Source organism: Dictyostelium purpureum, assembly GCF_000190715.1.
Source record: "Dictyostelium purpureum unplaced genomic scaffold DICPUscaffold_31, whole genome shotgun sequence".
In the NCBI taxonomy this organism is placed as follows: Eukaryota; Evosea; class Eumycetozoa; order Dictyosteliales; family Dictyosteliaceae; genus Dictyostelium; species Dictyostelium purpureum.
The window spans coordinates 103,492-117,552 of NW_003519368.1; the positions used below are offsets into that span (position 1 = coordinate 103,492).

Below are 14,061 nucleotides of genomic sequence, written 5' to 3' on the forward strand. Positions count from 1 at the left end.
ATGTTACTCTAATGGTATTCACTTTCTTGGTAATAATGATAGTCAAGCAACAAGTATATGTTTTAGTTTATTTTAGATCCAACAACATCAAAATATAAATTAGTTTTAATAGACAAGAAACATATTACAAAAGAATTAGAAGAATTTCATTCAGGGAACATTGGTTGAACAAGATTAGGATTAAATGTTGGAAACATTGTGGCAAAAAAATAGCTTCTTTTGTAGCATGTATGGAGTGTCAACAATCAAAGAAAACAAGTATGGTATGTTAAATCCACCTTAAGTTTTGGATTTCCATGAAACGATGGCAATGGATTTAATGAATTTGCCAACAAAAAAAATGAAAGCGATAGTGTATTCGTAATTACAGATAGGTAAAGTAAAAATGGTCATTATTATACCGTTCAAAAGAACATTAACAGCAAAAAAGCTTTTGTGGATATCAGTTTGCGTTTATTGTTTACCGTTATCAATTGTTAGTGACAAATTATTTATCAGAGTTTAATGGCAAAGCCCAGGTATCATTAGTTCAGGTAGTCCATAGACAGGGGTCAGCCGAAAAGAAACAATTAAAGAGATCCAAAGCAAAGGCAAAAAGGATAGATGGGATGAATATAGAATGTTAAATAAAAAAATTTATTTAATTCATCTGCTAAATATTGCTTTAAACAAAGAATGCCTTATAATATCAATACAAATTACAATTTAGATATGGTTTTATTTTACTCAAATAGTACAAGATAATTTATATGAATCTCAAGTAGAACAAACAGTTCATTATAAGAATAGAAAACAATTAGAAATCAAAAAATATTTTTTGATATAAACTAATTAGTTTTTAATCCAATATAAAAATAATTTAATAAAATTTATAATATACTTTTACTTTTATTTTTTACTTTTATTTTTTATTTTATTTGTTTTTGGTTGTAATGTAAATTTTTTTTTAATAATCATACTATAATGTTCTATACAATTTAATTAAATTTTATAGATCATTTATTGATATAGATGATAAATTAATTAATTTTTTTTAAAATAGTTTTAGAAAAAAAAAGTTTATATCATTCAAAAGAAAATTTTCAAATTAAATAATATTTTTATATATAATGCTGAATTAAATAAAAAGGTAATAACCTGAACTACCTATATAAAAAAAACTTTATTTTTTTTAAAAAAACTCTCTACCACCAAATTTTAAACAGAAACTAATAAAAATTTTTTTTTAATTTTTTTTATATTTTTTTTATATTTTTTTTAAATTCAATAATATTTTCAATTACTCTATTTAAAATCAATAAAAAATAATATTAATTAAAATTCAAGCTAACAAACAAATAGGTAATTATATGTATATATATATAATATGTGATAAAAATAAATACTAATTAATTTTTCCCTTTACATATAGTCAGTCTTAGATTTTATTATATTTTTTTATTTTTCCATCTTTTATAAAAAATAATTTTTTTTAGGAGACAGTAATAAAAAAATAACCTATCAATATTATATCAATAAAAAAACAAAATGCTTAAATTTATATTATTATTTTTAATAATATTTGTTTTTAATTTTTCGACTAGTGGTGAGGAAACATGTGAAGTTTTTATTAATACCCAAACTTCAACATATCAACATTATGATTGTGGTTTTAATAATTTCCCAAATTGTAAATCGATCCAAGATGGTATTTTAAGTTCAAATTATTTAATTAAAAACAATAGCAACATTTTTGCCACATTAAATTTAATGGGTGGTGTTTATAGAAAAGGAAAAGATTTAATAGATGCGGTAAATAATAGTAATGACTCTTTTAATTCCATCAGTGGTGGAAAAGTAGATAGTAGTAGAGTAGAGCCAACAGAAGTAAGCCCCTTTATGATCATCATGATCATGATCAGCCCTCTCATCATCATAATCAGCCCCCTCATCATCATCATGATCATCATGATCACCATCGTCATCGGCATCATCATCACCACCGTCATCAGCATCATCGTGATCACCATCTTCAGCATCATAATCACCACCGTCATCAGCATCATCGTGATCATGATCATCATAACCATTGTGATCATCATCACCATCTTCTTCTTCTTCATTGTTTTCCCCCTCGCTACCATTCTCTATGTTGAATCCGCCACTACTACATCCACAACTACAGTAACAAATAACAGTGCTTTATTACCAGCAAGTAATTTCCTATGGTCCAATTCTAGTTATTTCCAAAATAAATCACATAAGGCAAATAATAATCACAGAAACATTTATTTGTATTGCTATTATAAATATTGTTCAAGTTGGATGAGATTTATATCAACCCTTTTGATTTATATCAACCCTTTTGGTTAGAACTTCTAGATTTAAAAAAATTATATTTAAAAAAAATTAAAAAAAAAAAAAAAAAAATTAAAAAAAAAAAAAAAAAAAAAAAAAAATAATATTAATAATTGTAAACCAACTTAAAATGAATTAGTCAAGTGAACTCAAATGAAATTTTTCAATCTAATGAAATATTTGATTAACATTTTCAAATTTACTCTGGCCAAGTAAATATGGTAAAACATCAAATAATATAAATAGATGAAAAAAATTATTTTGTAGTCCTTATTTAAGTTTGGTTTAGAAAACAAAATCTAGAAATTAAAGCAACTCCCAGTAGCAAATAAAAGTGAAAAAAATTAATTTAATTAGAAATAATATACAAAATAACTTTCAAATCAACTCTATTTAGACCAATCTATTTTCAGTATTAGGATACACAGAAACATCATAAAATTTTAAATAAAATATATATAAGAAACTTCAATACCAAGATCCAGCTAGTCAGCGACACCACACAAAATGAAGATAGTCAACAGGTTAGAGAAGTTTAGCAAGATATGGAATTCAGATATATTTAGAGTGAAAATACCGATACACCTGGAAAGCTACAGAACTCTATCGATGAATTACAAATAAAAATTAAATAACAAAAATTATACAACAAAAATTAAATAACTAAAATTAAATAATCAAAATTACTAAAATTATTAACTAAAAATAAATTAATAAAAGTCGTGTTAACCTTTGCACCATTCTTATTGAAGGGGTAAGTAAAAATTCGTGGTTAGCAATTAATAGAAAAATTTTAAATAAAATATTTGAAAAAATCAAATTTTATTATATTTTATTAAAAAATATTTAAGCCTTATTTTTTCCAAAATATTTTTCTTTTTTTTTTTTTTTCTTTTTTTTTAAATTTTTTAATTTTTTAATTTTTTATTTTTAAATTTAATATGCAATAAAATAATATGTATAAAATTTGTAGATTCAGCAAACCAACAAGCGGAATAATTAAAAATACACTTCCAGTAGCAAATAATAGTGAAAAAAATTCATCATCCTCACCAAACAACAATTTTAATTTTAACAGTAAATATGATAATAGTAAACACTCACCAAAGAATCAGCAAGTTTAAAAGTAGATAATTTAATATTAAAACATCTATCTATCAAAAAGTCATCATTCACAAAAAACAGATAATCTAAATTATTTCAAAAAAATTGAACATGAAACATTTACACTATTACTTTTAGAAGTTTTAAAACAGCCACAGCATATACCAACAACAGATTTAATGAAGACGCAAGAAAAGATACATATGACAAAAGCAATATATTTAATAGTAACATTTCTTAGACATGAAACAAACAAGGTTGAAGCATTTCAAAAATTAAAAAAATGCAGATCAACAAATCAACGAGCTTATTCAAAATAATAATGAAGTTTGGTTTAAATTTTTATCAAAAACTAAACCAGGAGATTTAATACTAATGAAGGAGATATTACCAGGGTCCACCTACAAATCAACAGAATTTTTAAATTTTTGGTTAGAAAGAATTTCAAGATCGTTTAATTTGGTTACCGATTTTGATTTAGTTTGGAAACTTTTAGAATATATGGTCCAGCATGAAATTCCGCTTCACAAGAAACCAATAGATTCGTTCACATTGTATCAAGATATTATTTAAAAAACAAAATCCAGGTGAAATTAGTTCTTTTAAGATTCATAATAATAGTGATTTACCATTTATTGCTGAATTCTATTAAATATGAAAAAGGAAGTATCAATTATCCAATTATAGTTGGCTAATCAAGAATTTATAAGTCAAACTATCTATCACAAACAACAACATCCTCTATAGAATCATTCAGATATCCAACCCCATACTCATTAGTATCACCAAATAGTGAACTATTTAGTAATAATTTTAAAAGGTTATGGATGAAGAATGTAAAAGAAGCAAATATTTAGTACCAATCAATAACTGATAGTATAGTTAATAATGCAATAGATTTTGTTTTTTTTATCTTTGGAGGTAAATGTTCAATATTATCTAATGAACAACATATTAAAGTCTAAATGGAATTGTAAGAGAGGTAATACTACTTTCTTTATCAAAGAAAAAAGAATTTTCAGAAGAGGAAATGATTTTAAAGGAAAAGATGATTAAATAAAATCAATTAAAAAAGATAGTGAAAGAGATAGTGATAGTGATAGTGGCAGCAGCAGCAGCAGCAGTAGTAAAGAAGATAGCAACAGTGATAGCAATAAAAAATAAAAAGATCATTTTATTTATTTCTAAAACATAATGTAATATATTCAAAATTATTTTTATTATGTTTGTGTATTAGAATTTTATTTCTTTTGTCTGTTTTTTTAATGAAAATGAGGTGTAGATTAAATTCATTTTAAAAAAAAATCTATTAAAATTTTATATGTTTATTTATTTAATTATATATTTATGAAATAATTTTTTTTATTTATTTAATTTAATTATTAAAACTATTAATTTTTATAAATTTATTTATTAAGTGATTATTTAATTAAATTTATAAATAATTTAGTTTTTAAAATATTGATTGGTTTAGCTATAGCTTTGCCAGTGAATCTAATTGGTGGTTTTTTACTGCATGATCAAAAATTGTTTTTACTTCTATTAGTTGTTTTTTGGTGGTGATGTGATGTTTTGATGATGAGTTTTTGATATATGGTGTAAAATCTTTAATCTTTGAATAAATTTGGATAAATCCATAATGACCTTCTATACTTATACAGATATGAATATTTGAAGTACTTATTGAGATAAAAAAGAATTTTTTGATATTGCTGAGTTTGATCAATGCAAAATTATTTTATTAATAAAAAATAAAATATAATAATTGAAAGACTAAAAACAAAGAATCATTATTATTGGCCTATTTATGATGTTCAAAAAAAATCTCATAGCACTTTGTGGTAAATCCCACTTATATATTATTTTTTTTTTTATTTATTCATTTTTATATGAAAAATTTTTTTATTTTTTTTTATTTATTCATTTTTTTTTTAATTTCTCTTTTTTTGCAACTCTTAATTTTTTTTTTTTTTTTTCTTTAAATTTTTTTTTCTACAACAAATTATTTACATTTTTTCGTTTCATATATTCAATATAAAAAATAATAAATATAAATATTGAATAATTTTTACCACATAATAAATAATAATTATAAATAATATTATTTTTTTTTTTTTCTTCATTAAAAATAATAAATTTCCATAATAATAAATATATTTTATAAAGATTAAATACAATCACCATTATATAATTAATATAATTAAAATGGAATATTTATCAGTTTTCTTATATTTCATTTTCGTTTTACTTGTCTTTTGCCTTAACATTATCAACAATAACAACACAACAAATAATAATAATAAAAATATTAATGATAATGATTATAGAAATAGTGCTAATAAAAAAGAAAGTAAACAAACTTCCAAAAATGTCCATTTGGAATTTGTTTACTTAAATTTAAAATCTAATAATAATAATAAATTAAAAGCTTTAAATTTATTAGAATACTATTTTTTATATTTCAACTTATTTGAAAATTGGGACACAATAAAGAGCATCCTGCATTCAAAAAAATTTATGAAAACTCGATCAAAACAACCATTTTGCTATTCAAATACGCCAGTGCAAGTTCTCGTGTAAAACATCTCCATAGGTTTCTATCTATGTTGTATAGGGAAGAAGAATATAATATTGCCTCCCAAGCCCAGGTATGTTTTCTTAAACATCTCCATAATTTGCCAATAAATGAAATAGTTTCAACATTTGAATTTTTCATTAAGTGCCACCAAGAATCTTTATCAAAAGGAACAAAAGTTATAGTTAACTTTTCCAACGGCACTCTTATCTTTGCAAGTATAGAAAACGTGCTTCAAAAAATTCATAAAAGTTACATATTGGAAAAAAATCACAAGATAGAAACTTTAATCTGGGAACTCTCTGGTCAAATCTGTTTCGATGAAGCTTACAATTTTTATCCATTATCACTCTCCAGTTTTAAAATTTTACTTAGATCCGTAGGAGAACACAAAATAGTCATTAGATGTCTTAAATGTATCCGATCAGTAAGTGAATTTAACATGGGTATAATCGAAACTTTTTTGAATACAAAAAAAAATTTTAAACCAATAGACGCAGAAAGATCAACATTGATGTAGTAAAAAAGAAATATAATCATTTCATTGATCCAAATTTTACAAAGGCAAAAGTTATAAATGAAAAAGAAGAAAAAAAAAAAAAATTTTAATTAATTTTTAAAATTCTTTCTGTGAAAATAATTAATTTTTAAAATTCTTTCTGTGAAAATAAATAATTTTAATTTTTTAACTATTTTATATTAGTAATATAAAATAAAGTAATTTCACAAAGAAATTTTTAAAAATAACATTTAAATTTGTATTTTTAATTTTATTTAGTTTTTACAGGATATTTAATATTTATTATAATTATAAAGATATTATTTTCCTTTTTTTTATTTTTTTTTTTATTATTTTTATCTATTTTCTATAATTTTGATGAATCGGTAATGACCTCCTGTACTTAAATTATTTCATAACGATATAAGCACAGGAGGATAACTGAGGTGCTACATGAATAACTATTAAAGCTTGAATAGGGGCATGAACTAATTGGGGACTTTTTTCTGACCCATTACTGGTTGAATTATCATTTGAGTGGTTTGAACAACTTGACTTTAGATGATTGCTAATTGTTGCAAATTGGAGCTTTTGAAAAAATACTTCACATGATTTAGCCATATCATCGTATTGTTTTTTTCAAAATCAATTTAGATTCTGAATCTTTTAATTATAAACCTAATCCAAAAATTTCTTTTTTTGCAACTTTTTTAATTTCGGATATCCAAACCCTGATAGCTTGTAAAAACATAATTAGATGTATATGGTTTGAGAAATTATTTTAAATCTTTTCATCGGGTATGTTCGAATATTTGTTAAACTGATATTATTTTAATTGATTTAGTGCTACAATTACTTATTTATTAAAATTTGCCTTAACTGCATTACCACAAGATGTACCATTATATCTACCATCACTTGTTACTACTTTTGAGTCACTACTAGAACCACTACTTGAATTTCCACTTGAATCATTGCTTGAGCCACCACTCGAACCACTTACAAAATTTTCTTTAAATTTTGAACTCTTTTCTATAGAATTGAACAAATGTGGTGAGTTATTTATGAACACACCATAAAAAAAGAAAATAAGAAGTATTATATGTAAAAAGAGTTGTATGTATTATTTAAAAATATATAACTGAAAAATAAGTATTTTAAACATTATTGAACTGAAGGGTGTAATTTTTAAAGAATAAAAAAAAAAAAAAATTAAAAATAAAAAAAAATTGCTATAATGAAAAATTTATAAAAAAAATAAAATTTTATTATTTAAAAAATAATAAAAAATATTGTAATTGATGTTTATTATCTAATAGGGGAAAAAATTGTTTTTTTATTAAATTATAAATGAAAGAAATATATAGTATGCAGTGGTAAATGGGTGAAAAAATTATTGTAATTATTAAAAACGGGTATTTTTTAATATATTTCAAAATAATAATATCTAATAAATGATTGTAATATTTCTTTTATAATAAAATATGTAAATAAAATTTATTATTCTGATAATGTTCTCAATGTTTTATTTATATAATTTAAACTATTTTTTTATTATTTTTTATATAAAAAAAAATATGTAATAAATATTTTTGTTTATAAATATATAAAAGATAACTATAGCTAGATTATTATTAATAAAAAAATAAAATCATTAATAAAAAATATAAATTTTTTTATAATAATGGTGGAATTGAAGATCAAAAATAAATAAAATAATAAAATTAAAATTAAAGTAAATTAAAATTAAATTTTCAATCTTTTATTAACTAAATATTTTTTATAAAAAAATAATTATTATGTTCAGAATAAAACTTATAAAGTATTAAACAAAATATAGAAATAATATTAATCTTTTTTTACAATTAACTTGGTATTCAGGATATCATTTAAAAGAGAATTTAATGAATTTTTCAAATCAAAATATAGATTTAATTAAAATTCTCAATTTAAAACTATAAAATAAAATAATGTCTATATAACTATTACAAATTAAATAAAATATAAATTATAATAATTATATTAAACAATTGTTTATTTTTTTTTTAATTTTAATTTTTTTTTTTTTTTTTATAATTTATTAAAATTTTTTAATTTCTTTTTTTTTTTTTTCATTTATTAAAATTAAAGTTTTAATTCACACACACATTTTTTTACATCCATCTTAAATTTTTTTTTACATAAAATCATAAAATTTATTTTTTATACTTATATACATTTTATTTTATTTTAATTAATTATTTATTTTTTAACAAAAATGGATGAATTTTTATTCTGGTGTATTTATTTATTTGTTGCTGGTGTAATTTTTTTATGTTTATTTGGTAAATACATTTTCAAAAAAGTCAACATTGAACATGGTTGTCAATGCTCTAATAAAGGGGAAAAGTGCCATTACTGTATCTCAAATGACAAATACTTGGAACAGCAACAAAAGGAACGTCAAAGACTTGAAGAGATAAAAAATAGAGCATATCAACAAAAGATACATTATAAACAACCAAATCAATGGCAACTTTATCAACAGCAACTTTATCAACAACAACAAGAACGTATCCTATTTGAACAACAACAACAACAATTCTATCAACAACAACAACAAGAACAATTATATAAGCAGCAACAACAAAGATTCCAACAACAACAACAACAGTATCAGCAACAACAGTATGAGCAGCAACAAAGGCTCCAGCAACAACAATATCATCAACAACAGTATGAGCAACAACAAAGATTCCAACAACAACAGTATCAGCAACAACAACAAAGACTCCAACAGCAACAACAATATCAGCAACAACAACCACAACAACAAAAATATAGCTCATCACAAATGATTAACGATGATTTAGTTCCAATGGAAATCGATTCACCATTGGTCAATTCAAGAGGGTTATCAAATATTCAACCTCGTAATTTAAGTGAATCACAAATGGCAGAGATACGTTTAAATGAACGTATACAATTATATGGTTTAATGATCAGAAGGGAAATTCCAGGTGATGGAAATTGCCAGATGCATTCGCTATCTGATCAAATCTATGGTGACTTGGACCATAGTACTTTAATTAGAAACGTAATTATTAATTGGCTTAGAATCAATAGAGGATTTAAACTTCCCAATGGTGCCGCCCTATCAGACTTTGTCTATGATGCAAGTTGGGAAGAATATTGCAACAATATGTCAAAAAATGGTACATGGGGTGATCATTTAACTTTAGTCGCAGCAGCTGAAATCTTTAAAACAAATATTACAATTTTATCATCAGTTGCATCCCAAACTGGTTTCTTCATAGAAATTAAACCAAAAATTAAAAGTGACAGTTATATTTTATTATCCCACATTTCAGAGTACCATTACGGCTCATTATGCCAATTGTAAACTCCCATTCTATAGGTAAATATTTTTATTTATTCACTATTTTTTTAAACAATATATTAATTGATATTATTTTACTTTATATTCAGTCATTTAAATAATTATAATTAAAAGTCCCTAGATTTATTGCCTGTAGTTGTCTTTTTATAGATTCCATTAGATACTGTTACTTAGAAAAAAATTATAGTTGATGAAATTAGTTGTACCCAAGAAACATGTATACTTCAAAGTCTGTTGATCCCATTGCATTCAATCCAAGTGCTGGAAATATATTGTTGTAGATTAAATAGTTTAATATTTACCTCTGGTATAGATTTAAAGAATAGAGTTGTTGATCCACCTACTAGCGAAACAGTTCAAGTAGCTAATGCCTCTTAAAAGAGTCAATTTTATACCAATCTTAGAGCTAATGGTAGTACAAGTAACACCTGCTAATCGTGAATATGTTGCTGTTCCATATCAAGGTATTGGTGTTCCATTAGCTGCTATTCCACTTACAAGCAAATGTGGTTAAAATAGTGTTCCATGTATTTAAATTGGAGGTCAATCATGCGATTTTGCCATTTTACAATTTAATAGCTCCATTGTTGCTACAGGTTCAGAAGATATTATGCTTTTGATATTATTATTTATAAATCAAGACTCAAAACAAACATATAATACATGTGTGCGGTTTAAGAAAAGTTTAGAAAGGTGAAAATAATGTTCAAATATTTGAAAAAGAAGCAATGGTGATATCCAACTATTATAGAAAATTTAATAAGAACTTTTCAGAACCTACAAATAATTTTAAGAGCTAACGAAGATTAAACCAAACAGAAAAGCCATGGAAATGATATAAATTATTAAAAGAAGAATTAACCTTTTCTAGAGTATTAGTAAGTCCAATGTTCAATAAAAAAATTAAGTTATAAATGTACACATGTGATGTAGGAATGCCATGTTTAATAGCAAGAAAAATCTACAAGTTTTGTCGATCTCCTTTGATTAGCTCCAGAAAGAATCCAATTATAATTATTTCAATTACTAGAAAATATGATTAAGCTTTTTTTAATGTTGGCCAGTTAAAACCAGCATATTATCATTTATTCAATGCTCTCAAATATAGATGTAGAACCACCAACACCAAGAGAAAGCACAAAGCCAAAACAATTTAGAATATTGGCTAATGCTGCTAATCATCAAAATTCTTTATTGCAATTTAGAAATGAGAGAAGAAATGCTTTGTCTTTTTATTCAAAGTAAAATAGCATTCAGTGATTGTTCAAAAACATTAGATTTCTGGTGTTCTTATATTTCAATTCATCATCCAATCTAAAAAGGTACTTTCCTGACTGGGATTTTCAATCCAAAGGTTATTCTATTGATATTCACACACTTGGTATCAAGCAACAAGTATGTGCTTTAGTTTATTTTAGATCCAACATCAAAATATAAATTAGTTTTAGTAGACAAGAAACTTATTACAAAAGAATTAGAAGAATTTCATGCAGCTTATTCAGGGAACATTAGTTGAAAAAGATTAGGTTTAAATGTTAGAAACATTTGGCAAAAAAATAGGTTCTTGTGTAGTAGCATGTATGGAGTATTAACAATCAAAGAAAACAAGTATGGTATGTTAAATCCACGAGATGATGGCAATGGATTTAAAATAAAAATATATGACTGTTATAAAGCGAACATGGGTTATAAAGAAAGTATTATAATAAAAATAAAATAGATTTAGTCGAAACGGATAGCTCAAAGAGAGAGGTTCCCTATGAAACTGCTCGAGAATTTGCCAAAACTGTAGGAATAGATAATTTTATGGAATGCTCTGCAAAATACAACATAAATATAGATTATTTTTATTGATTTAATATCAAAAATTTCCAATAAAAAAATTAAAATAAAAGAAAAGGAAAATAATTTTCAAAAAAAAAATCAAAGGATGTTTAAAAAAAAAAATAAATATAAAATAAATTAATTTAAAAAAAAAAATAAAAAAAAAAAATATCAATAAAATAAAAAAAGATATTAAAATAAAAAAATTTCTCTTGGAGGAGATAAAAAAAAAACAAAAACCAAATTTTTTTTTTTTTTTTGATGGGTGAAAAAACCAATAATAAAAAAATGTTTCAAATTCATTTTCAATTTCAATTTCTTTATTTTATTTACACTGAAAAGTAATAACACTTTTTTTTTTTTTCTTTTAAGTTTCTTTTTTTGAAGATTTTTTTTAAAATCCTTTTTTTTAAATAATTTTTTTTTTATTTTTATTTTTTATTTTTTAAATTATTTTAAATTTTTTAAAAAAACGGAATCGCGTAATTTTTAAATAAAAATAAAAATGGGATTTAAGTAATTCGTTCAAGTTGGAGAATTATCAAAAGAAAAGTTGGAGCAGTAGGAATTCCAAATTTTATAAACTATTTTTTTTATTTTTTTTTGTTTAAAAAATATAAAATTTTTGTTTTTTTTTTTTTATTTTTTTTTTTCGATTATAAATTTTACTTTTTTTTTTATTTTCTTATTTTCCCAACAACATCACCAAACACATTTTTCAAAATGAGAGTTTTATTATTTTTATGCTTATTATTAGTTAGCTTTGCTACCGCCAAACAACAATTCTCTGAATTACAATACAGAAATGCCTTCACCAATTGGATGATCCAAAATCAAAGACACTATGCTTCAGAAGAATTTGCTGCCCGTTACAACATCTTCAAAGCCAACATGGATTACGTTCAAGAATGGAACTCAAAAGGTAGTGAAACCGTCCTTGGTTTAAATACTTTTGCTGATATCACCAACCAAGAATTCAGATCTATCTATTTAGGTACTCCATTCGATGGTTCATCTATCATCAACACCGAAACCGAAAAAATCTTTGCCGCTCCAGCTGCCTCAATCGATTGGAGAACTAAAGGTGCTGTCACCCCAATTAAAAATCAACAACAATGGTAAGTTTAATTTTTTTTTTTTAGTTGGAAAAAAAAAAAGAAAAAATATTAATATTTTTAAATTTTAAATATTAGTGGTGGTTGTTGGTCATTCTCAACTACTGGTTCAACTGAAGGTGCTACCGCTATTGCCAAAGGTAACCTCCCATCATTATCAGAACAAAATTTAATCGATTGTTCAGGTTCATACGGTAACAATGGTTGCAATGGTGGTTTAATGACCTTAGCTTTTGAATACATCATCAACAACAAAGGTATTGATACTGAAAGCTCATACCCATACACCGCCAAAGACGGTAAGACCTGTAAATACAACCCAGCCAACATTGGTGCTACCTTATCATCATACTCTAATGTTACCTCAGGTTCAGAACCATCATTAGAATCAGCTGCCAACATTGGTCCAGTCTCAGTTGCCATTGATGCTTCACACAACTCCTTCCAATTATACTCATCAGGTATCTATTATGAACCAGCCTGTTCAACCACCAGTTTAGATCACGGTGTTTTAGTTGTTGGTTATGGTAGCGGTGCTGCCCCATCAACCTCAGGTAAATCATCATCATCCTCATCAGGTCCATCAACCTCAGGTAAATCATCATCATCATCAGGTCCATCAACCTCATCATCATCATCATCATCAGGTTCCCAATCAGGTTCATCACAATCAGGTTCCCAATCAGGTTCCCAATCAGGTGCTTCACAATCAGGTTCACAATCAGGTGCTTCACAATCAGGTTCCCAATCAGCCTCAGCTTCAGGTAGTGCTTCAGCCTCAGGTTCAGGTTCAGGCTCAGGTTCAGGTTCAGGTTCAGGTTCAGGTCTTGCTGTCGAAGGTGCCTCATCAGGTAACTATTGGATCGTTAAAAACTCATGGGGTACCAGTTGGGGTATCGAAGGTTATATTTTAATGTCAAAAGGTAAATATAAATCATTTTTATTTTTTAAAAAAACATCAATGCTCTCAATACTAATTTTAATATTAATTTTTTTTTAACTAGACCGTAACAATAACTGTGGTATTGCTACTATGGCCTCATTCCCAAAAGTTTAAATTAATATAACATAAATAAACCTATAAAAGTTGGTTCGAAATTAGACAAATGGGTTTAAAGTTTTAAAAAAAAATAAAAAAACTTTTGTAATATATAAATCTTTTTAAAATACAATAATATATTATAAATATATAAAAAAATTTTATTAAAAATTGTATTTCTTTTATTTA

General features: G+C 24.5%; 5 protein-coding genes across 5 annotated transcripts; 4 read left to right on the forward strand and 1 right to left on the reverse strand.

The window, feature by feature from the left end:
* Positions 1-1,779: 1,779 nt before the first annotated feature.
* On the reverse strand, positions 1,780-3,078 carry DICPUDRAFT_75752 (uncharacterized protein; the record flags this gene model as incomplete). The annotated part of the gene is made up of 2 exons (XM_003284758.1): positions 1,780-2,158; positions 3,068-3,078. 2 exons carry the CDS (start codon positions 3,076-3,078, stop codon positions 1,780-1,782), a joined length of 390 nt encoding a protein of 129 aa, XP_003284806.1.
* Positions 3,079-3,293: 215 nt separating this feature from the next.
* DICPUDRAFT_148617 (uncharacterized protein) lies at positions 3,294-4,014 on the forward strand (the record flags this gene model as incomplete). Its single annotated transcript, XM_003284731.1, has 2 exons — positions 3,294-3,414; positions 3,731-4,014. 2 exons carry the CDS (start codon positions 3,294-3,296, stop codon positions 4,012-4,014), a joined length of 405 nt encoding a protein of 134 aa, XP_003284779.1.
* Positions 4,015-5,646: 1,632 nt separating this feature from the next.
* On the forward strand, positions 5,647-6,536 carry DICPUDRAFT_75754 (uncharacterized protein; the record flags this gene model as incomplete). The annotated part of the gene is made up of 2 exons (XM_003284732.1): positions 5,647-6,017; positions 6,056-6,536. The coding sequence occupies 2 exons, from the start codon at positions 5,647-5,649 to the stop codon at positions 6,534-6,536; spliced, it is 852 nt and encodes a 283-aa protein (XP_003284780.1).
* A 2,236-nt stretch (positions 6,537-8,772) lies between these two features.
* Positions 8,773-9,897, forward strand: DICPUDRAFT_148621 (uncharacterized protein; the record flags this gene model as incomplete). Its single annotated transcript, XM_003284733.1, has 1 exon — positions 8,773-9,897. The coding sequence occupies one exon, from the start codon at positions 8,773-8,775 to the stop codon at positions 9,895-9,897; it is 1,125 nt and encodes a 374-aa protein (XP_003284781.1).
* Positions 9,898-12,441: 2,544 nt separating this feature from the next.
* On the forward strand, positions 12,442-13,890 carry DICPUDRAFT_28222 (uncharacterized protein; the record flags this gene model as incomplete). Its single annotated transcript, XM_003284734.1, has 4 exons — positions 12,442-12,836; positions 12,912-13,360; positions 13,610-13,756; positions 13,838-13,890. 4 exons carry the CDS (start codon positions 12,442-12,444, stop codon positions 13,888-13,890), a joined length of 1,044 nt encoding a protein of 347 aa, XP_003284782.1.
* Between the last annotated feature and the right edge of the window lie 171 nt (positions 13,891-14,061).